The sequence below is a fragment of the Myxine glutinosa genome, chromosome 10 (genome assembly GCF_964187855.1).
Source record: "Myxine glutinosa chromosome 10, kmMyxGlut1.1, whole genome shotgun sequence".
NCBI lineage: Eukaryota > Metazoa > Chordata > Myxini > Myxiniformes > Myxinidae > Myxine > Myxine glutinosa.
Genome location: NC_136270.1, coordinates 53,817,548 through 53,835,374, shown reverse-complemented (window position 1 = coordinate 53,835,374; position 17,827 = coordinate 53,817,548). Strand labels below are relative to the sequence as shown.

Genomic DNA, 17,827 nt, shown 5'->3' with positions numbered 1-17,827 from the left:
CAGTTCACTTCGCCGCTGTGGCCTACAGTCCTCTGGCCAAACGGTTTGTACGTTGTCATTCCCATTGGTCTCACGACGCCTGTTAGGGAGATAGAGTTCGTTAAAATAAATATCATATAAATATAAATATCATAAACACTTTCAGGAAGTTACCTACACACTTTTTCATTGATTCTCATTGTGCCATTGTTTGCTTTAAGTCGAAAGAGATACAATTTGAAGACTTATTGTTCATTAATTTTTTGCTTTCTCCCCAAACTTCTCCCTGCCCCTTCCTCAACCCCCTCCCAATCCCAAATCCCACAACACTACAGGATGGGTGGGATTCCAGCAAAGACCAGCAAAGGAGATCGCCTAGTCATCTACCTTGGCATTATAGATATTCTGCAATCTTACAGGTGCATTGGATTTTGGCTGAGCTTGTGTGTCTATTATTTGAATTACTGACTTTCCATTAGCAAATACACATTTGTGTATTTTTTCATTTGTATGTTTGCTGTTTTTTCATTATGATGTTTCACGGGCATCCGATTGCTTTTCAACCCACACTGTTCAATCTGGCAAGGGATGAAATCTTCACCACCATCCCCTCCCCAATATCATTCTTCTGGGTGGGATTGAACAGCTTCTTATTTGAAGAACTTATTGAAGAACTTCTCGTTTGAACTTGTTAGCTTTATTGTTGTTAATATTTTTTTCTCGGCTGCATGAGCTCCTTATGGCAGCCATATGTCGCAGATGACAAAAATGTGATTGGTGGGACAAATGAGGTTAACTTTAGCATGGATATTTTCATCTGTCAAATTGGCTGAGGTACTTGTACTGGGAGAGCAACATGATTTTGACCCCATGCTGTTGGATTTTTACATGACAATCTGTTTGCTTTTCCAGGTTGATAAAAAAATTGGAACATTCTTGGAAGGCACTTGTTCATGATGGTGTGAGTATAATGCAAGGCTTCATTTGTCATTGCGAATACTAGCAACGGTACCCGCCCTACGGGCGGGGCTTCAATTGGGAGGCCCAAATGAAAAGGCAAAATATCAGAAATTAAAGGCTTTTTTATTTTGAACGATTCATATCGTTTCCTTGAAACAGATTCCTTGGACGTTTTCGTTAATGAGGCTTTCCGTTTGGGAGGCATTTTACCGGTTTATCTGAAACGGTGCAACCGTGCAGCGATCGGTGCAGCCGTTTGTGCGGCACCCAGGAAAACAACGTCATCACAATGAAAACATCGTCACTATGAACGTTATGCGAACGCGAATGTTATGCGGGAGTCCAAACCTGAGAATGCTGGAGACCAAAGCTGAAATTGGGAAAACTTTTACTTTTAATAATTATGTTTATATACGAATGATGTTTATATTGGTTTTGGGTCGTCCTTTCCGCATATCTCGTGGGATTGTAATTTGGAGAGACGGCCGTGATGGCAGGGAGGGGTTTGGAATTCTCTCAAGCAGGGATTCAACCCGTGTCCTTGTAAAAGGTTTTTGTCATGCAGCCGTCATGTACACCATCATGTACACCATCATGTACACCATCATGTACACCATCATATACACCGTCATACAGCCTCTCGTGCGGCACCCGGGAAAACAACATCGTCACAATGAAAACATCGTCACAATGAACGTTATGCGAACGTGAATGTTATGCAGGAGTCCAAACCTGAGAATGCTGGAGACCAAAGCTGAAATTGGGAAAACTTTTACTTTTAATGATGTTTATATAAGAATGATGTTTAATGACGTTTATATTTGGTTATGGGTCGTCCTTTCCGCATATCTTGTGGGATTGTAAGTTGGAGAGACGGCTGTGATGGCGGGGAGCGAGGGGGTTGGAATTCTCTCAAGCAGGGATTCAACCCGTGTCCTTATAAAAGGTCTTTGTCCGAGGTCACCGAGTTCGATCGGTGCAGCTGTGCAGCAATCGGTGCAGCCGTTTGTGCAGCACCCGGGAAAACAACATCGTCACAATGAAAACATCGTCACAATGAACGCTATGCGAACGCGAATGTTATGCCAAACCTGAGAATGCTGGAGACTAAAGCTGAAATTGGGAAAACTAAATAGCCTATTTTACTCCTGGAGATCCCAGGATTATCCACCCAAAATATCGTTGCGATCCGTTCAGCAGTTTTTACGGTACCTTCGAACTGACAGACAGACAGATGGATATTTGGTGAATTATCGTAAGATACTTCAAAAAGGCTCAAAACATGATTCTTTAATATTGAATGCCTTGTTGAACATAAGCTTAAGTTCTTGGTAGAATTTTTGCAACTCACACAACCATCCAAAGCATAATTAAACCACAAATTAGATTCATTTTCTATATATAACAAAATGCCATGTAAACTCTGCTTTCTCACAGTTGAAGACGTTTACGTTGGCATTTCAGTTTTCCTGTTATTTGAGAAGTTTGTGCAACCACTTTTGACCAATTTCCTTGTTGGTAATGGCTGTCCCTCATCCCCACTCTTTGCTCTTTGTAGGACACTGTGTCCGTGCACAGGCCAAAGTTCTACGCGGAGCGTTTTCTAAAATTCATGAGTGTACAGGTCTTCAAAGTCACTCCATGTAAGTTATTTTGACTACTTTTTCATGCAATAATCAAGTAATGATTTTTCTTTCTCTTCCTAAAGGGACATGAAAATGTTCTCTACCAGACTTTCTTGTGTTCAGCTACGCAATTTATGTGGTCGTATAACTTTTTGCTGACTTTGCTTTATCGATTTGCTCGGTTATTTCTAAACTGTTCATTTTGTGAAGAGTTCAATTGAGTAATCATTGCCTTAACGTGACAGCACTCAAGTCATCCCCATCAAAGAAAGGCCGCAGTGGGATGGGCCTGCAGAAACGGCAGATTTCTAACCTGGGAACAAACCAAGTGTCAGATGAAAAGGAAGACAAGCCTGCTGTGCATGGCTCTGAAGGCCTCCCTAACCTCGATGATGACCAGGGTACGACTGGAGAGAACCGTTTATCTCTTATGGATCTAGACAAATGACTTGAATTATTGTGGGGAACGTTGAAAAATTCGTTACCAATGTTTTTTTATTTGTATGGAAATTCCCGTGGTGTTTTGACCGATCATGAAAACGCCGGTTGAGGCCGTGCTTCTGCATAGTTGCCTGGTTATGCATTTGAGCTTGGAATGAGTCGTAACATTTTATTTTCAATTTGCTGTTGTGAATGGAATTAGTCAGATTATCTTGGTTTGAATTTTTAAATAAAATTATTTGCTTTATTTGGATCGCTTTCTAATTACATTCTTGTCATGTTGGCAGGGGAGCCTAGATGGAAAGACTTGTGCTTGACAATGACAAGGTGTTTCATATTTTTGGTTGTCATATCCGATGCCAGACTGGTTCCTCATTATATGAGGTCATGAAGCTTTCAGACAGCAGGCGATGGTGACAATGCGGTTCCAGTTTTTTGGGGTTTATCTCCGGTTCAGAGTGTTGTTTTCACTAATTGACATTGTTTGTTATATCTTTTTCACTTCTTCTTCTTTAATGGCCACAATTATTCCCATATACTTGTGGTGTTGGCTGGGGAGGAAGCTTGGGCAGGAATTTGGAATTTCTTCAGGGTACCAAGGATAGCTCATCTACTCTTTGTGAAAGACACCATGGGATTTTTAGCGTCCACCAACTAATGCCAGCAGATAGAACGCCATGTTTAACATCCATCCGAGAGACGACACACATTGATGAATCACCCTGCCGGTGAAACACCTGGTTTTCAGTTTATAGCTCAGTCGGGATTCAAACCCAGGTTAGACAGCCTTGAGGCAAGTGTGTGTACTTCTGTCAATTGTATTTTTTTCACTAAAATACAAAAGTGGGATTAGTTTTGCCCTGATTTTTGTCCTGTTTGCAAAAGTCAAAATAGATCAGTTAACTGGTGGATTTCAACGTTTTCATCTGCGACATGTCACAGGTCCACAAGAGCTTTGCGGTGCTGTTTTTTTTTTTTTTTTTTTTTTGTTTTTTTTTGCATACTGAATCGAGGCTCGTGAAAGAGCTAACATTTACTTCACAAACAAATCGACCAGACAAACAAAATACACAAAAAGAGGGAGCGGAAGACAAAATGGGGAGAAAAGGGGAAGCACACAAACACAACATCCGAGAGCAGGGAGATGTGTGGAAGGGAGAGGGCCCGGGGGGAGGAGGCATGGGAAGGGGGGGGGGGAGGGAGAAGTATAAAGCACAAGGACACCAAGGACTTCCAGGACAGAAGTTGGTATTTCAAAAAGGGGAATTGGGGTGAAATTAGCAGGGGTAGAAAAGATCAAGGTTTTGGATGGGGGAAGATAAGAGATGGTGGTGAACAGCTGTTTTATAGACTTGGAGGGTGGAGTGGGATTGAAGAGAGTGAGGGAGTTTGTTCCAGAGGCGGGAGAAAAGAGGAATGAAGGAGTGAAGGTGAGCAGAGAGTCTTGATTTTGGCAGTTTAACCAAAAGAGGGTTGCAGGCAGATCTTGTGCGACCTGTAGGAATATTTGCGGGACAGAGCCCAGAGAGAGCTGGGGGGGCAAGGCCAGAGAGGAGTCGGTAGAAGACGGAAAGACCACCAACCTGCCTGCGGTGAGTGAGTGAGAGGCCCTTGGAGTTAGCTTCATCGCGGGAGATTCCAATGATTCTGAATGCTTTGGTTTCAACAGCGTGAAGGCGAGCTCGGTGTGAGGCAGGAGCACCAGCCCAGAGGGGAGAGCAGTATTCCATTGAGCTGCGGATGAAAGCCTTGTATGTGGTGAGGAGCTCAGGTGTGCCAAGGAAGGACTTCGCACGACGGAGGATGCCCAGTCGGCGACTGGCTTTGGAGGCCAGATTTGAAATGTGGTTTTTCCAGGAAAGATCATGGCAGATAGTGAGACCCAAAAGCTTGAGTGACAGAACTTCTTGGAGAGGATTATTCAGAAAGTGGATGGGAGGGTTGTCCAGTCGGTCTTTTCGGAGAGACATCGTAAGAGTGTGAGATTTGTCAGGATTGAAAGACATGTTCCACTTGTTTGCCCAGTCTGTGATTTTGTCAAGGTCTGCAGAGAGTGAGGAGGCTGCAGACTGCCGATCTGAGGGATGAAGAATGGAGCGACAGAGAGTAGAGTCGTCAGCAAAGAGATAGAGAGGATTTTCAAGAGAGTCAGAGAGATCATTGATGAAGACCAGAAAAAGCACAGGGCCCAGAACACTGCCTCGGGGAACTCCAGCCTGAACAGGAAGAGGAGATGAGAGAAACCCATTCAGGGCCACACGTTGACTACGACTAGAGAGGAAGTCCGCCATCCATGCGTGGAGATTTCCATGGATACCAAAAGAGGAGAGTTTGGTGAGCAGAGCAGGGTGCCAGACTGTATCGAAGGCACGTGATATGTCAAGGGAGATTGCTCTAATTTCCTGTTTGGCATTGAGGACCTCCATCCATTGTTGAGAAAGCAGAAGCAGCATGTCCAGAGTGGAGTGTCCAGGTCTGAAACCAAATTGATGATCAGAGATCAAGCCATTGGAGAAGAGGAAAGATTTAATATCTGAAGCAATAATGGATTCCATGACCTTGCTGATAATTGGGAGAAGGCTGATTGGTCTGTAGTTGCTGGGATCTGTTTTTGCACCTTTTTTGTGCAAAGCGGTGATGTTGGCAGATTTCCAAGCAGATGGAAGATGACCTTGAGCAAAAGAGAGGGTGAAGAGAACAGAGAGAGGGAGTGAAAGAGCGGAAGAGCATGATTTTAGGACCAGTGGGCTGATGCCGTCAGGTCCAGTTGCAGAATCAGAGTCGAGGGTTGACAGACACTTTTCCACCTTGTCAGGAGGAAAGGACACAGAGTCCAGGAGCAACTGGGTGCGGTGGGTACAGAGAGGGATGCGTTTGGGACACAAGATTTAGAGGCAAACACAGAGTTGAGGCATTCGGCTTTTTCACGTGCGGAGTCAGCCGTGTGGCCATTTAAGGTGAGGGAGGGGATGGAGGGGGAACAAACACCAGAAACAGATTTTACCAGACGCCACCAGGATTTGGAAGAGGGAGACAGATAAGAGAGTTCGGTCCTGAGGACGGAGAGATATTGTTTCCTGGCTCTCCTGAGGGTGGACACACACTTGTTTTGGGCTTTGTGAAAGGAAATGAGATTTCCTTCCGTTGGATTTGCTTTCCAGGAGACGAACGCAAGTTGTTTCTGGGCAATAGCCTCACCACAAGATTCCGTGTACCATGGACGGGAGGAAGGGTATGACAACTGAAGACGAGAAGGGATAAAACTGTGCATGAGAGAGAGCAATTTACTTTGGAAGAATTCCCAGGATGAGTTGATGTCAGAGGCAGTAGAGATGGGAGACCAGTCCCCAGATGATTGATGGCTGCTTGAAGACCGTGCCAGTTGGCCTGAGTGAAATGCCAGACTCGTCGACGCTGAGGAGGCTCTCTGAAAATGGTCAGAGAGATGTCCACTTTAACAAGCACATGATCAGAAGAGCCGATTGGAGCAGAAGAAGAGCAGCAGACATTTTCAGGGAAGTTAGTCATAACCAAGTCCAGAAGAGAAGATTCTCCGTTGACTGAGATCCGGGTTGGGAAATTGACAGATTGTGTCAGTCCCAGTGAGTCACAGAAGTCCTTTGCTGAAGAGCCATGGCTGGTGAGAGAGGTACCCACCCCCAGCCAACTGGCATGGTGACAGTTGAAATCACCACATATGAGGAAGAGAGAGTTGGGATGGGTAGATAGAAGTTGGTCCATATTATCAGACAGCGAGATGTAGATGGAGTCATCACTGTTTGGTGGACGGTACAACACGCATATGAACAAAAGGTGGGAGCGAAGGGGAAGCCGTAGCCAAAGGTATTCCTGGGGGTGAGGTGGAGAGAGGGCAGTGCAGGGCGAGTGAGGAAGAGTTTTTTATAAAGATAGCAACCCCACCTCCAGAACGAGGCTCAGGTCTATCATACCGGAGGAGGGAGTAACCTGGGAGAGATACCAAGGAATCAGAGACATCATGAAGGAGGAAGGTTTCTGTTAAGCAGATCACGTCTGGTTTGTCAGAAGCAACCTGTATGGAGAGATCAGTTAAGTTTGAGCGAAGGCCCCGGATGTTTGAGGTCCATACTGTTAAGGAAGAGGAAGGGGGAGCATCGGATACAGAACAGTGGTGGGGGGGAGCGGTAGGGCAGGATGTGGAAGAGGAGGAAGAGGTAGGGAGAGCTGTTGCAGGTGTGTCAGAGATTACAGAATAGCTTGGAGAAAGGGAAGAATGGGGCGGACAAAAGGTTTGATGGTGTTTGGGTGAGGCGCAGTGAGGTGTTATTTGAGGAGGGGGAAGAGTGAGGCAGAAGGTTGAGGAAGATGAAGGTGAAAGTTGGAAGGGGGAAGAAGCGGGGAGGACGCTTTGAGGAGGAGGGGTGAGAGGGGAGTCTAGGAGGGGAGGAGTGAGGGAGAGTCTCGGAGGGGAGGGGTGTGGGGGGAGTTTAGGAGGGAAGGGGCAGGGGGGGAGATTTGAAAGGGATGGGTGTTTGGGAAGATTTGTGGGGGAGGGGCAAGGGGGAAGATTTGGAGGGGAGGGGTGAGATTCGATTTTGAAAATGTACGATTTATGGGAAACGAACATTTATTGCAAAATGAGTTTCTTGAGACATTCAAGTCAAAAATACGTTTGAGGACGCTGAAGGATGGGTGGAGTTCTGGAGAGTTTAGGGAATGAATGAAAGATGCACCACTGTAAGAGATGGAATTTTTTTTTTGAATGAATAGAATTGGTGAGCAAGTCGAAAGCATCCTTTTATAGAAGAAGTAGAAAAAAGTGTTATAGAATATGACATAATAATAAAGTTCTTCAGGGGACAGATGAAACATGTATTAACAACTTGATCACGTGATCTCGAACAACGTGGTCGAAGAACGAAAGAACAAATAACGAAGAACGAAAGAGCAAAAGAATGAAGAACGAAAGAACAAATAAGAACGTACAAGCGGATAAGAACAGGGAAGGAAAAAAAAATTTAGGTTTTTTTTTTTGAGATTTTAAAACAAGGGAGTATGGGTGAAAAGACCGTGAAAAACAGAGACCGACAGTAGTTGCAGCGCGATCGAAGAACCGCTGAGACAAAAAACAAAAGCCTCAAGCCAAGGTCTGAGGACACTGTAGCCTACTACTACTCGCACTACACTAGGCCTCAGAATACACGATGCGAAAAAAACCGACGATTCTGTACACAGGTATGAAAAACCAACACCGAGAAACCTATTAAAGTCACCCCAATAGGTACATACACCGAAAGAAAGATAAAGATACGCCAAAAACACAAATGTGAAAGATCACTTAGCTTCGAAAGCGGGAGCGCATGGAACAGCTTCGAAAAGACGTGACCTCGCCGTGATCTCGCGAGATCTGTTGTTGTTGTTGTTGTTGGTGTTATTGGGATTCTTATTGTTGTTGGGGTTCTTATTGGGAGTCGATTTTTGAAATGTGAACCCCTCCGTTGGACAATTGCCAGACCCCACCCACGTCTGTCACTTGACTCCACCCAACATAGCACAGAGATAAGATAATATGGCAGCTATCTTGGGTTTATGGTGGGCACAATGCAATAGGCCTGTGTGGGCTTCTGCTGATTATACACTGCTCGGGTTTGCTGCATCAGATTTCCATTGGCTTTATTTGTGTTGAGTGTTACTCTCAATGAGGGAACCCGAAAAGTCTAATAAATATGTCAAATAATAGTGAGGATTAATCAAGCTTGTCAGAATGGATGGTACGTCTGAACGCATGGCAATCAAGCGTTATGTTACACAAATTACAAAAACCATTGGTTTTGTTTGGATTGCTTTAATAGTGCATTAAATGCGTTTCCCAATCGCGCTGTTCATCTTTTAAGAGTTCTTTAAACGTGTGTTTTCCAATTTAACTGTTCATCTTTTAATAGTGCATAAAATGTCCCAATCGCGCTGTTCATCTTTTAAGAGTTCTATAAACGTGTGTTTTCCAATTTAACTGTTCATCTTTTAATAGTGCATAAAATGTCCCAATCGCGCTGTTCATCTTTTAAGAGTTCTTTAAACGTGTTTTTTCCAATTTAACTGTTCATCTTGCAACCCTTTGAGTACGGGAATTTTTTTTTGATAAAAATACCCCGTACGGGATTAATTTGGCATTTTGGTACGGGAATGCAACCACGTACTGACGATCTATTTATAGGTATAGTCGATGACGTGTAGTAACGTCATCCATACACAACTTTTTCACGGGTTGCGGCACTGGCCGTCACCGTACTCAAAGGGTTAATAGTGCATTAAATGTTTCCCAATCGCACTGTTCATCTTTTAATCGTACAGTCGGACCTCAACATTTGTGGTCCCAACATTCGCAGGTTCCGAGTATTCGCGGTTCATGACATGTGACCTGCTTCTACATTCGCGTCTCGTGTATTCGCAGCTAAAAAAAATACATATACAGTCACGTGAAAAAGTTAGTACACCCCATGTAAAGTTTTGACTTTTTCAACATATTTCAACATACAGCTATTTGATCTTCATTTCAACAATATTGATAGATAACAACAACAACAGGCATTTTAAGGCCATTTTCCCTGCAAGAGCGGGGGTTAGCCTTGCGGTCCCCATGACAATATTCTCTATTTTGCCCTATTTTCTGCATCTCCCCTTGTTAACCCCCTTGCCCGCATTTCTTCTTCGACCATCTTTAGCCAAGTCTTTCTCGGTCTTCCCCGTCCTCTACTTCCTTCTACATTCATTTCCATCACTTCTCAACCAGTCACTTTCATCCTTCCTCAACACATGACCAAACCATCTCAACCTGTTTCTTTTCACAGCATCCATCACAGGCTCTTTTCCCATCATCTTTCGCAATTCATCATTTGTCTTCCTCTCTCTCAACGATACTCCACACATCCACCGAACCATTTTCATTTCCACCCTTTCCAGCCTTCGTTGCTGCTCTACGTGCATTTCCCATGTCTCACTCCCATAAATCATAACACTTCTCACACATGCAGCATACACCTTTCCCTTCAGCTTCAACGACATTCCCCTCCTCGTCAGCACGCCACTCAGTTACCAAAACTTCTTCCATGCACATCTCACTCGAGCAACCGTTGCCGAGTCTGACCCACCTTCTCCATTCAGCATGTCTCCTAGGTAACAAAATGTTTTCACACCTTCCAGCTTCACGCCATCTCCAAGATCCAACTCAACATTTCCTCCATCTGCAGCTCCCTCTGTGCACACCTTACACTTGAATGTAGCTGCCACACTAGTTAATGACCCGCTCAAACCACTACATTTTTGGTGAACCCACTCAGCGCACATTGTACCACCGTTTAGAGGCCATTTTTCCCCGCAAAGTGGGGGTTGGCCTTTTCGGGGACCGTGGTAGTTGTTGTTTTTTGGTCCCCTTTTTGAAGCAATGTTTTACGGCCGGATGCCCTTCCTGACGCCAACCCTTTTTACCGCCTTCAACGACAAACAGGGAATTACCAGTGAACTGGTACTCAATTAGCCGACCTCGGAAGGATGACAGGCTGAGTCAACCCCCCTGGCATTAATTCGGCGATCGACCGAGATTCGAACCCAGGACATTGGGCACAGCGCACATCGACTCAGCGCACATTGTACATTGAATGGAATTCACTCCGACACCCTTCCTGCACATAGCACACAGCCACTTCCCAGTTCTTTCCACCTCACCACATGCTTTACCACTTGCCATCACCTTCGTTTTTCTGATATTCACCTTCAGACCTTTTGTCTCCATACATTCCTTCCACTTGTTCATCTTCTCCTTCAGTCCATCCATACTTTCTGCAATCAACACAAGACCATCTGCATACAACTCCCACGGTAAACCCTCCTTTACGTTCTGAACCAGCACGTCCATCACACCTACAAATAGTAGTGGACTTAGTACCGACCCCTGATGCACTCCCACCTTCACCTCAAACTCACCACTGTTCCTGTCCTTCGTCCTTACAGCTGTGCGTGCTCTTTTGTACATTGCCCTCACTACTCTGATCAACCATTCCTCCACTCCTAACTTCCTCAATGCCCATGTCACTACTTCGCGTGGTACCCTATCGAATGCTTTCTCCAGATCAACAAACCCAAGAAACAACTTCTTCCTCTTCTCCATATACTTCTCCTGCAACCGCCTCACAATAAAAAGCGCGTCTGTCGTTCCTCTTCCTGGCATAAATCCATACTGCATTTCGTTAATCTCCACTTTCTTCCTTATCCTCCTCTCCAACACCCTTTCCAATACCTTCATTCAATGCTCCAATAACTTTATCGCTCGATATGAGCCACAGTCCAGAGGGTCACCTTTCCCCTTGTATAGAGGGGACGAGGGCACTCAGTTCCCAATCCACTGGAATGCGGCCTTCTTTCACCACCAGATTGCAGATCTCTGTCATTCTCTTCACACCCCAATTTCCCGCTGCCGTCAACATATCTCCCACAACTCCTGTCGGCCCTCCCGCTTTTCTACTCTTCATTGCTGTTATCGTTTCCTCAACTTCCTTCTCGGTTATCTTCACTCCCGGTCCTAAAACTGGGTTACTCTCTATGTTGCCATCCCATTCATTCTCTGCATTCAACAGTATTTCCATATATCTCTTCCATCTTCCTTTAATTCCATCTGGGTCCACAACGATTTGTCCCACTTCATCCTTAAAGCAACTCACCCCCATCACATCACACCTCTTTCTCTATCTGCTTTGCAATCCTGAATACCGCTCTCTGACCCTCTTCCAAATCCAAGCGTTCTCCAAACATTTTCCTCCATGCCTCCTGTGCCTTTGCTGCCTCTTTCTTTGCAGCCTTCTTGGCTGCCTTATAACTTTCATGCTTTGCCTTTGCTGCCCCCATACCCTTCGCCTTCTGCCACTCCTTGAACTTCTTCCTCTTCTCGTCAATCCTCTTTCCAACTTCATCATCCCACCACCATGTTTCCGAGTGCCTCGGTGGTCCTTTACTCCATCCACATACTTCACCAACGGCTCCCAACAGACTAGCTTTCATTGACATGCAACCACTTTCAAGCTCAACCACATCATCCTAGACCCTACTCAGCCTCTCTTTTAATGCCTCCCTTACTGTCACCTCTTTCAACCTCCACACCTTCATTCTCGGTTGGTACTTCACCCGCCGAGCTCTCCTTGCACCTTTCACCCTTATGTCGCAGACAACCAAGTGGTGCTGTGAAACAGCCTCCTCCCCCGGGATCACCTTTGTGTCCCGGAGGTGCCCCCATCTCGCCTACGCACCATCAGGTAGTCAACGGTTGTCGTCGACCCACCTGACGTGTATGTAACAAGCTTATTATCCTCTTTCTGGAACTGAGTATTACAAATCAACAAATCAGCTCCATCAGCAAACTCCAAAATCCTTTCACCTTCTCCATTTCTCACACCATATCCGTAACCCCCATGAACTCCCTGAAAAACCGTCCATACTCCTTCCCACATGTCTATTTAGGTCTCCTCCTTCCACAACAACTTCCTCATCTTTCACGTTTTCCATCAGCTTCTCTATTGCACACCAGAACTTGTCCTTCTCTTCATCGCTCCGACCAACCTGCGGAGCATATCCAGGGGTCGAATTATTCTGTAGGGAGGGCACAGCAATGTTTGCCTTTGATGACTTCAAATTTTTTGGGGCACCAAGGCATTTTCTTTTGGTTTTGGGGGGCACCAAGGCAGTTTCTTTTGGGCTTGGGGGGCACCAAGGCAATCTAGAATTATTCTACTCAGATTGCACCAAGGCAATCTAGAATTATTCTTGTGGGCACAAAGGCAAAGTGTGTCAGTAACTTAAACAGGCAGGGAAATGTTACTGACAGAACAAGTAAATCAACTTAAACTTTTTAATAATGTATTTTTAGAATTTGAATCTCAATAACAGTTTCAGATTTGATTTCTCTCAAAACTCAACTCAACTCAGTCAGAACTTCATTGTCATCATGTCCATGTCACAAAGTTTAACTTTTGTTTGACAGAGTTGAACTTTTTTCATCATCATCATCAGACATCATCTTTACTCAATACTGACTCAGTCTTAAGTCAGGTATACATGATTACAATTCAATCACCCTTGGGGGAGAGGGGTGTAGTATCAGGCCTACGTCCAAATGCACTCATAGAATGCCACCTGGCAACGCTACGTGTAGGATCAAAGTCGTCGGGGTCGGGCCCTTCTGTGCTGATGCGCAGAAGGTGTTCCTGCATACCCAACCCCAGTTTTCGCCTCCAATCCCCAAGAATATGCTTCACTGCTGAGAACTGCCTCTCTACATGTGATGTGGCCACTGGGCACACAAGGAAGATCTGCACCAGATGAAGTATATTAGGGTATTTGTGGCCCTTTTCTGTCAGAATGGTCTTCCATAGACCTAGGAAATTGGACTCCTCTCCATGATTTCTGCTGATGTCAAGCTTCAAGGACAGCCATTCTCTTTGTATTTGACTTGGATCACAACCATTTCTTTCAATGATTTGCTGAAAGTGATTGCTTAGGTAAGTGACTTTGGCATTGCCATAGGCAGCAAGGGTGTCCTTGCCCTTTGGCATGTTGCTGGGGTCAAACACCTCAAACGCAATCAGGACCTCATTCTCATAGAACTCGTTAAATCTCTTGTCCAAACAATCAATCACTTTGTCAACTACAGTTTTCAAGGGTCCAGCCTGAAACTCCTCAACAGATGGTACTCTAGGACCATAAAGCTCCAGATCCCTGTACTTCAGCCTCTTGGTCTGATTGTCCCCATCCTCAGTGTCAGAGTCAGTGTTGGCTTCCTGCACTTCCCTCTCAAACTTCTGTACATGAGTGCCTGGAGTTTCCAGTTGTGCCTTCAGGGCAAGAGCAGCAACCTCAACACTGGCTCTCACAGAGGTGATGGGATGTCCTTCAGTAAGAGAACGGGAAACGAGGTAGCCTAGACAATGTATATGCTTACTACGCTAATGTTCCGACATGCACTGAGAAAACAAAAGCCGACGAAGTCAGTTTGTTGTTTTCATCATTACTTTATTCATACTTTGGTCTCTATTATTATGCTTTATTGACAAAAAGGGCACAGCAACAACTGAAGAAAAAGGGCACTGCAACTCTCTGCCGTAGTGATCATGAAAAGTTCGGGGGCAGCACGGCAAATAGCTTGGGCACGCCGGCTTTTGCCGTCGATGCCGTCGATAATTTCGACCCCTGCATATCCTGAGATGATGTTCACCAAGAGCTTTCCAATCATCATTTTCACCATCATCAACCTTTCACTCACTCTAGTCGCACTCACCACACTGTCGACAAACTCCTCAGAAAACAGGACACCAACACCATTCATGCCCTCCGGGCACCCTTGCCACACAAACTTGTATTTCTGTCCCTGCCTACCCTTCACCATTCTCACACCACTTCCCTTCCATCTTGTCTCTTGCACACAACATATGTCCACTCTTTTTCTTTTTTTTTCTTTTTTGTATACAAGATCGAGGCTCGTGAAAGAGCGAACATTAATCACACAGAAAGACAAACAGACACACAAAACAAATAACATCGGGAGCGGTAGACAAGATGGGGAGAGAGGGGGAAGGACACAAACACAACATTTGAGAGCAGGGACCGAGAGACATGGAGACATCGAGAGAACTGTGGGAGGGAGAGGGCTTTGGGGGGGAGGCATGGGAAGGGGGGGGGTGGGAGAGGTATAAAACATATGGACACTGCCAAGACTTCCAGGAAAGAAGTTGGAATTTCAAACAAGGTGGATCTGGGGTGAATTAGTGGGGGTAGAAAAGATCAAGGTTTTGGATGGGGGAAGATAAGAGATGGTGGTGAACAGCTGTTTTGAAGACCTGGAGGGAGGAGTGTGATTGAAGTGAGTGTGGGAGTTTGTTCCAGAGGCGGGAGAAAAGAGGAATGAAAGAGTGAAGGTGAGCAGAGAGCCGAGATTTCGGCAGTTTAACCATCAGAGGGTGGCTGGCAGATCTTGTGCGACCTGTAGGAATATTTGGGGGACAGAGCACAGAGAGAGCTGGGGGAGCAAGGCCAGAGAGGAGTCGGTAGAAGACAGAAAGACCACCTACCTGCCTGCGGTGAGTGAGTGAAAGGCCCTCAGAGATAGCTTCATCGCGGGAGATTCCAATGATTCTGAAAGCTTTGGATTCAACAGCGTGAAGCCGAGCCAGGTGTGAGGCAGGAGCACCAGCCCATAGGGGAGAACAGTATTCCATTGAGCTGCGGATGCATGCCTTGTATGTGGTGAGGAGCTCAGGTGTGCCTAGGAAGGACTTCGCACGACGGAGGATGCCCAGTCGGCGACTGGCTTTGGAGGCCAGCTTGGAAATGTGGTTTTCCCAAGAAAGATCATGGCAGATGGTGAGACCCAAAAGCTTGAGCGACAGAACTTCTTGGAGAGGATTGTTGAGAAAGTAGATGGGAGGGTTGTCCAGTCGATCTTTTCGGAGAGACATAGTAAGAGTGTGAGATTTGTCAGGATTGAAAGACATGTTCCACATGTTTGACCAGTCTGTGATTTTGTCCAGGTCTTCAGAGAGTGAGGAGGCTGCAAACTGCCGATCTGAGGGAAGAGGAATGGAGCGGCAGAGAGTGGAGTCATCAGCAAAGAGATACAGAGGATTTTCCAGAGAGTCGGAGAGATCATTGATAAAGACCAGAAAAAGCACAGGGCCCAGCACACTGCCTCTTCTTCTGACCAATACTTCCACCACTTCTCCTGATCTCCGTCATTGTCCCGACATTCCATGTCCCAAACCTCAGAAACCGATCTCCACTTCGGGCTGTACCCTGCCCATATGTAGTTGTAATTGTCATGGTTCTCTTTTTGAGGGAATGTTTTTATGGCCGGATGCCCTTCCTGACGCCAACCCCTTTAGTCGCCTCTTACGACACGCAGGGATACGGTGTCCCTATTCTAAACCGGAGTACACACCGGTATTCGGGGGTACACACAATATTGATAAAGGTGATATAATATAACAAATATCATGAAACATTTACATTTTGTAGTCCATTGTATAATTTAAATAAACATAAATGCAAATTTCGCATGTGGAAAAAGTAAGTACACCCTTGGCTCTAATAGGTGGTATTGCCCCCTTTGGCAGAAACGACCTCAAGAAGGCATTTCTTATAACTGTCTACCAGTCTCTGACATCGACTGGGAGAATTTTTTGCCCACTCGTCCATGCAGAATTCTTTCAGCTGTGCGACGTTTGAGGGGTTTCTTGCATGCACAGCTCGTTTCAAATCCCCCCACAACATCTCGGTGGGATTTAGACCCGGCCTTTGACTTGGCCATTCCAGAACCCTCCATTTCTTTATTTTCAGCCATTCCTCGGTGGATTTACTGGTATGTTTAGGGTCATTGTCATGTTGCAAGGTCCACCTTCGGTTGAGCTTCAACTTCCAACAGATGGCCTCACATTATCCTCAAGCACCCTCTGGTACAATGAAGAATTCATAGTGGATTCTGTGATGGTGAGCTGCCCAGGCCCTGATGCAGCAAAGCTGCCCCAAACCATAATATTTCCACCACCATGCTTTGCAGTTGGTATCAGGTTCTTGTGGTCAAATGCTGTCTTTGGTTTTCGCCAAACATGTCTTCTGGTACTGTGTCCAAATAGCTCTCCCTTTGACTCATCTGTCCAGAGCACATTGTTCCAGAAGTGCTGGTCTTTGCCGAGGTGTTCATTGGCAAACTTTAGTCTTGCCCTGATGTTCTTTCTGGACAGCAAAGGTTCCCTCCTGGCACACCTCCCATGTAGATCAAATTTGTGCAGCCTCTTTCTAATGGTAGACTCGTGCACTTTGACATCAACAGTGGCATGAGCTACCTGTAGGTCCCGTGATGACATTCTGGGGTTCTTGGAGACTACTTTCAGCATCTTGCGTTCTGCTCTCGGGCTGAACTTGCTGGGGCGGCCTGACCTGAACAAGTTGGCAGCTGTTTGGAATCTTCTCCACTTGTAGATGATCTTCCGGACAATCGATTGATTGATTTCAAATTGTTTGGAGATCTTTTTAACTCCCTTCCCAGACTCGTAGACATCTATAACCTTCTTTCTGAAGGCCTCAGAGAGCTCTTTTGATCTAGGCATGGTGACGCCGCACACTTCAACAACAAAGAACAAACCAAACGAAATGTCTGAGGTTTAAATAAGACAGGTTCCTCCAAGATCCTCTCTAACGATGTTCTAATCATTTGCACCTGAAATGGTGCACCTGATTCTAATTTTAGGTATTTGAAGTAGTGATAAATGTCGGGGTGTACTTACTTTTTCCACATGCGAAATTTGCATTTATGTTTATTTAAATTATACAATGGACTACAAAATGTAAATGTTTCATGATATTTGTTATATTATATCACCTTTATCTCTCAATATTGTTGAAATGAAGATCAAACAGCTGTATGTTGAAATATGTTGAAAAAGTCAAAACTTTACACGGGGTGTACTTGTGCATTTAGCACATACTAGCACATAAAATGTGTTTCCCAATCGTGCTGTTCATCTTTTGATAGCACCTTAAATGTGTGTTTCCCAATCGTGCTTGTTCATCTTTTAATATCACATTAAGTGTGTTTCCCAGTCGCGCTGTTCATCTTTTGATAGCACCTTAAATGTGTGTTTCCCAATCGTGCTTGTTCATCTTTTAATATCACATTAAGTGTGTTTCCCAGTCGCGCTGTTCATCTTTTAATAGCACATTAAATGTGTGTTTCCCAATCGTGCTTGTTCATCTTTTAAGAGTGTTTTTAATGTGTCTCCCAATCGTCCAGTCACCACATTTTGTCA

The 17,827-nt window shown here is 45.1% G+C and overlaps 1 protein-coding gene across 4 annotated transcripts in view; it reads left to right on the top strand.

Annotated features, from left to right (window-relative positions):
- Positions 1-17,827, top strand: part of LOC137434551 (phosphatidylinositol 4-phosphate 5-kinase type-1 gamma) — a 101,821-nt gene that overhangs the window by 58,865 nt on the left and 25,129 nt on the right. For all 4 annotated transcript variants that reach the window (XM_068127686.2, XM_078785665.1, XM_078785667.1 and 1 more), the window contains exons 9-12: positions 315-398; positions 892-940; positions 2,498-2,582; positions 2,810-2,965. In XM_068127686.2, the coding sequence (XP_067983787.1) occupies positions 315-398; positions 892-940; positions 2,498-2,582; positions 2,810-2,965 (374 nt within the window). The remainder of the gene's footprint in view (positions 1-314; positions 399-891; positions 941-2,497; positions 2,583-2,809; positions 2,966-17,827) is intronic.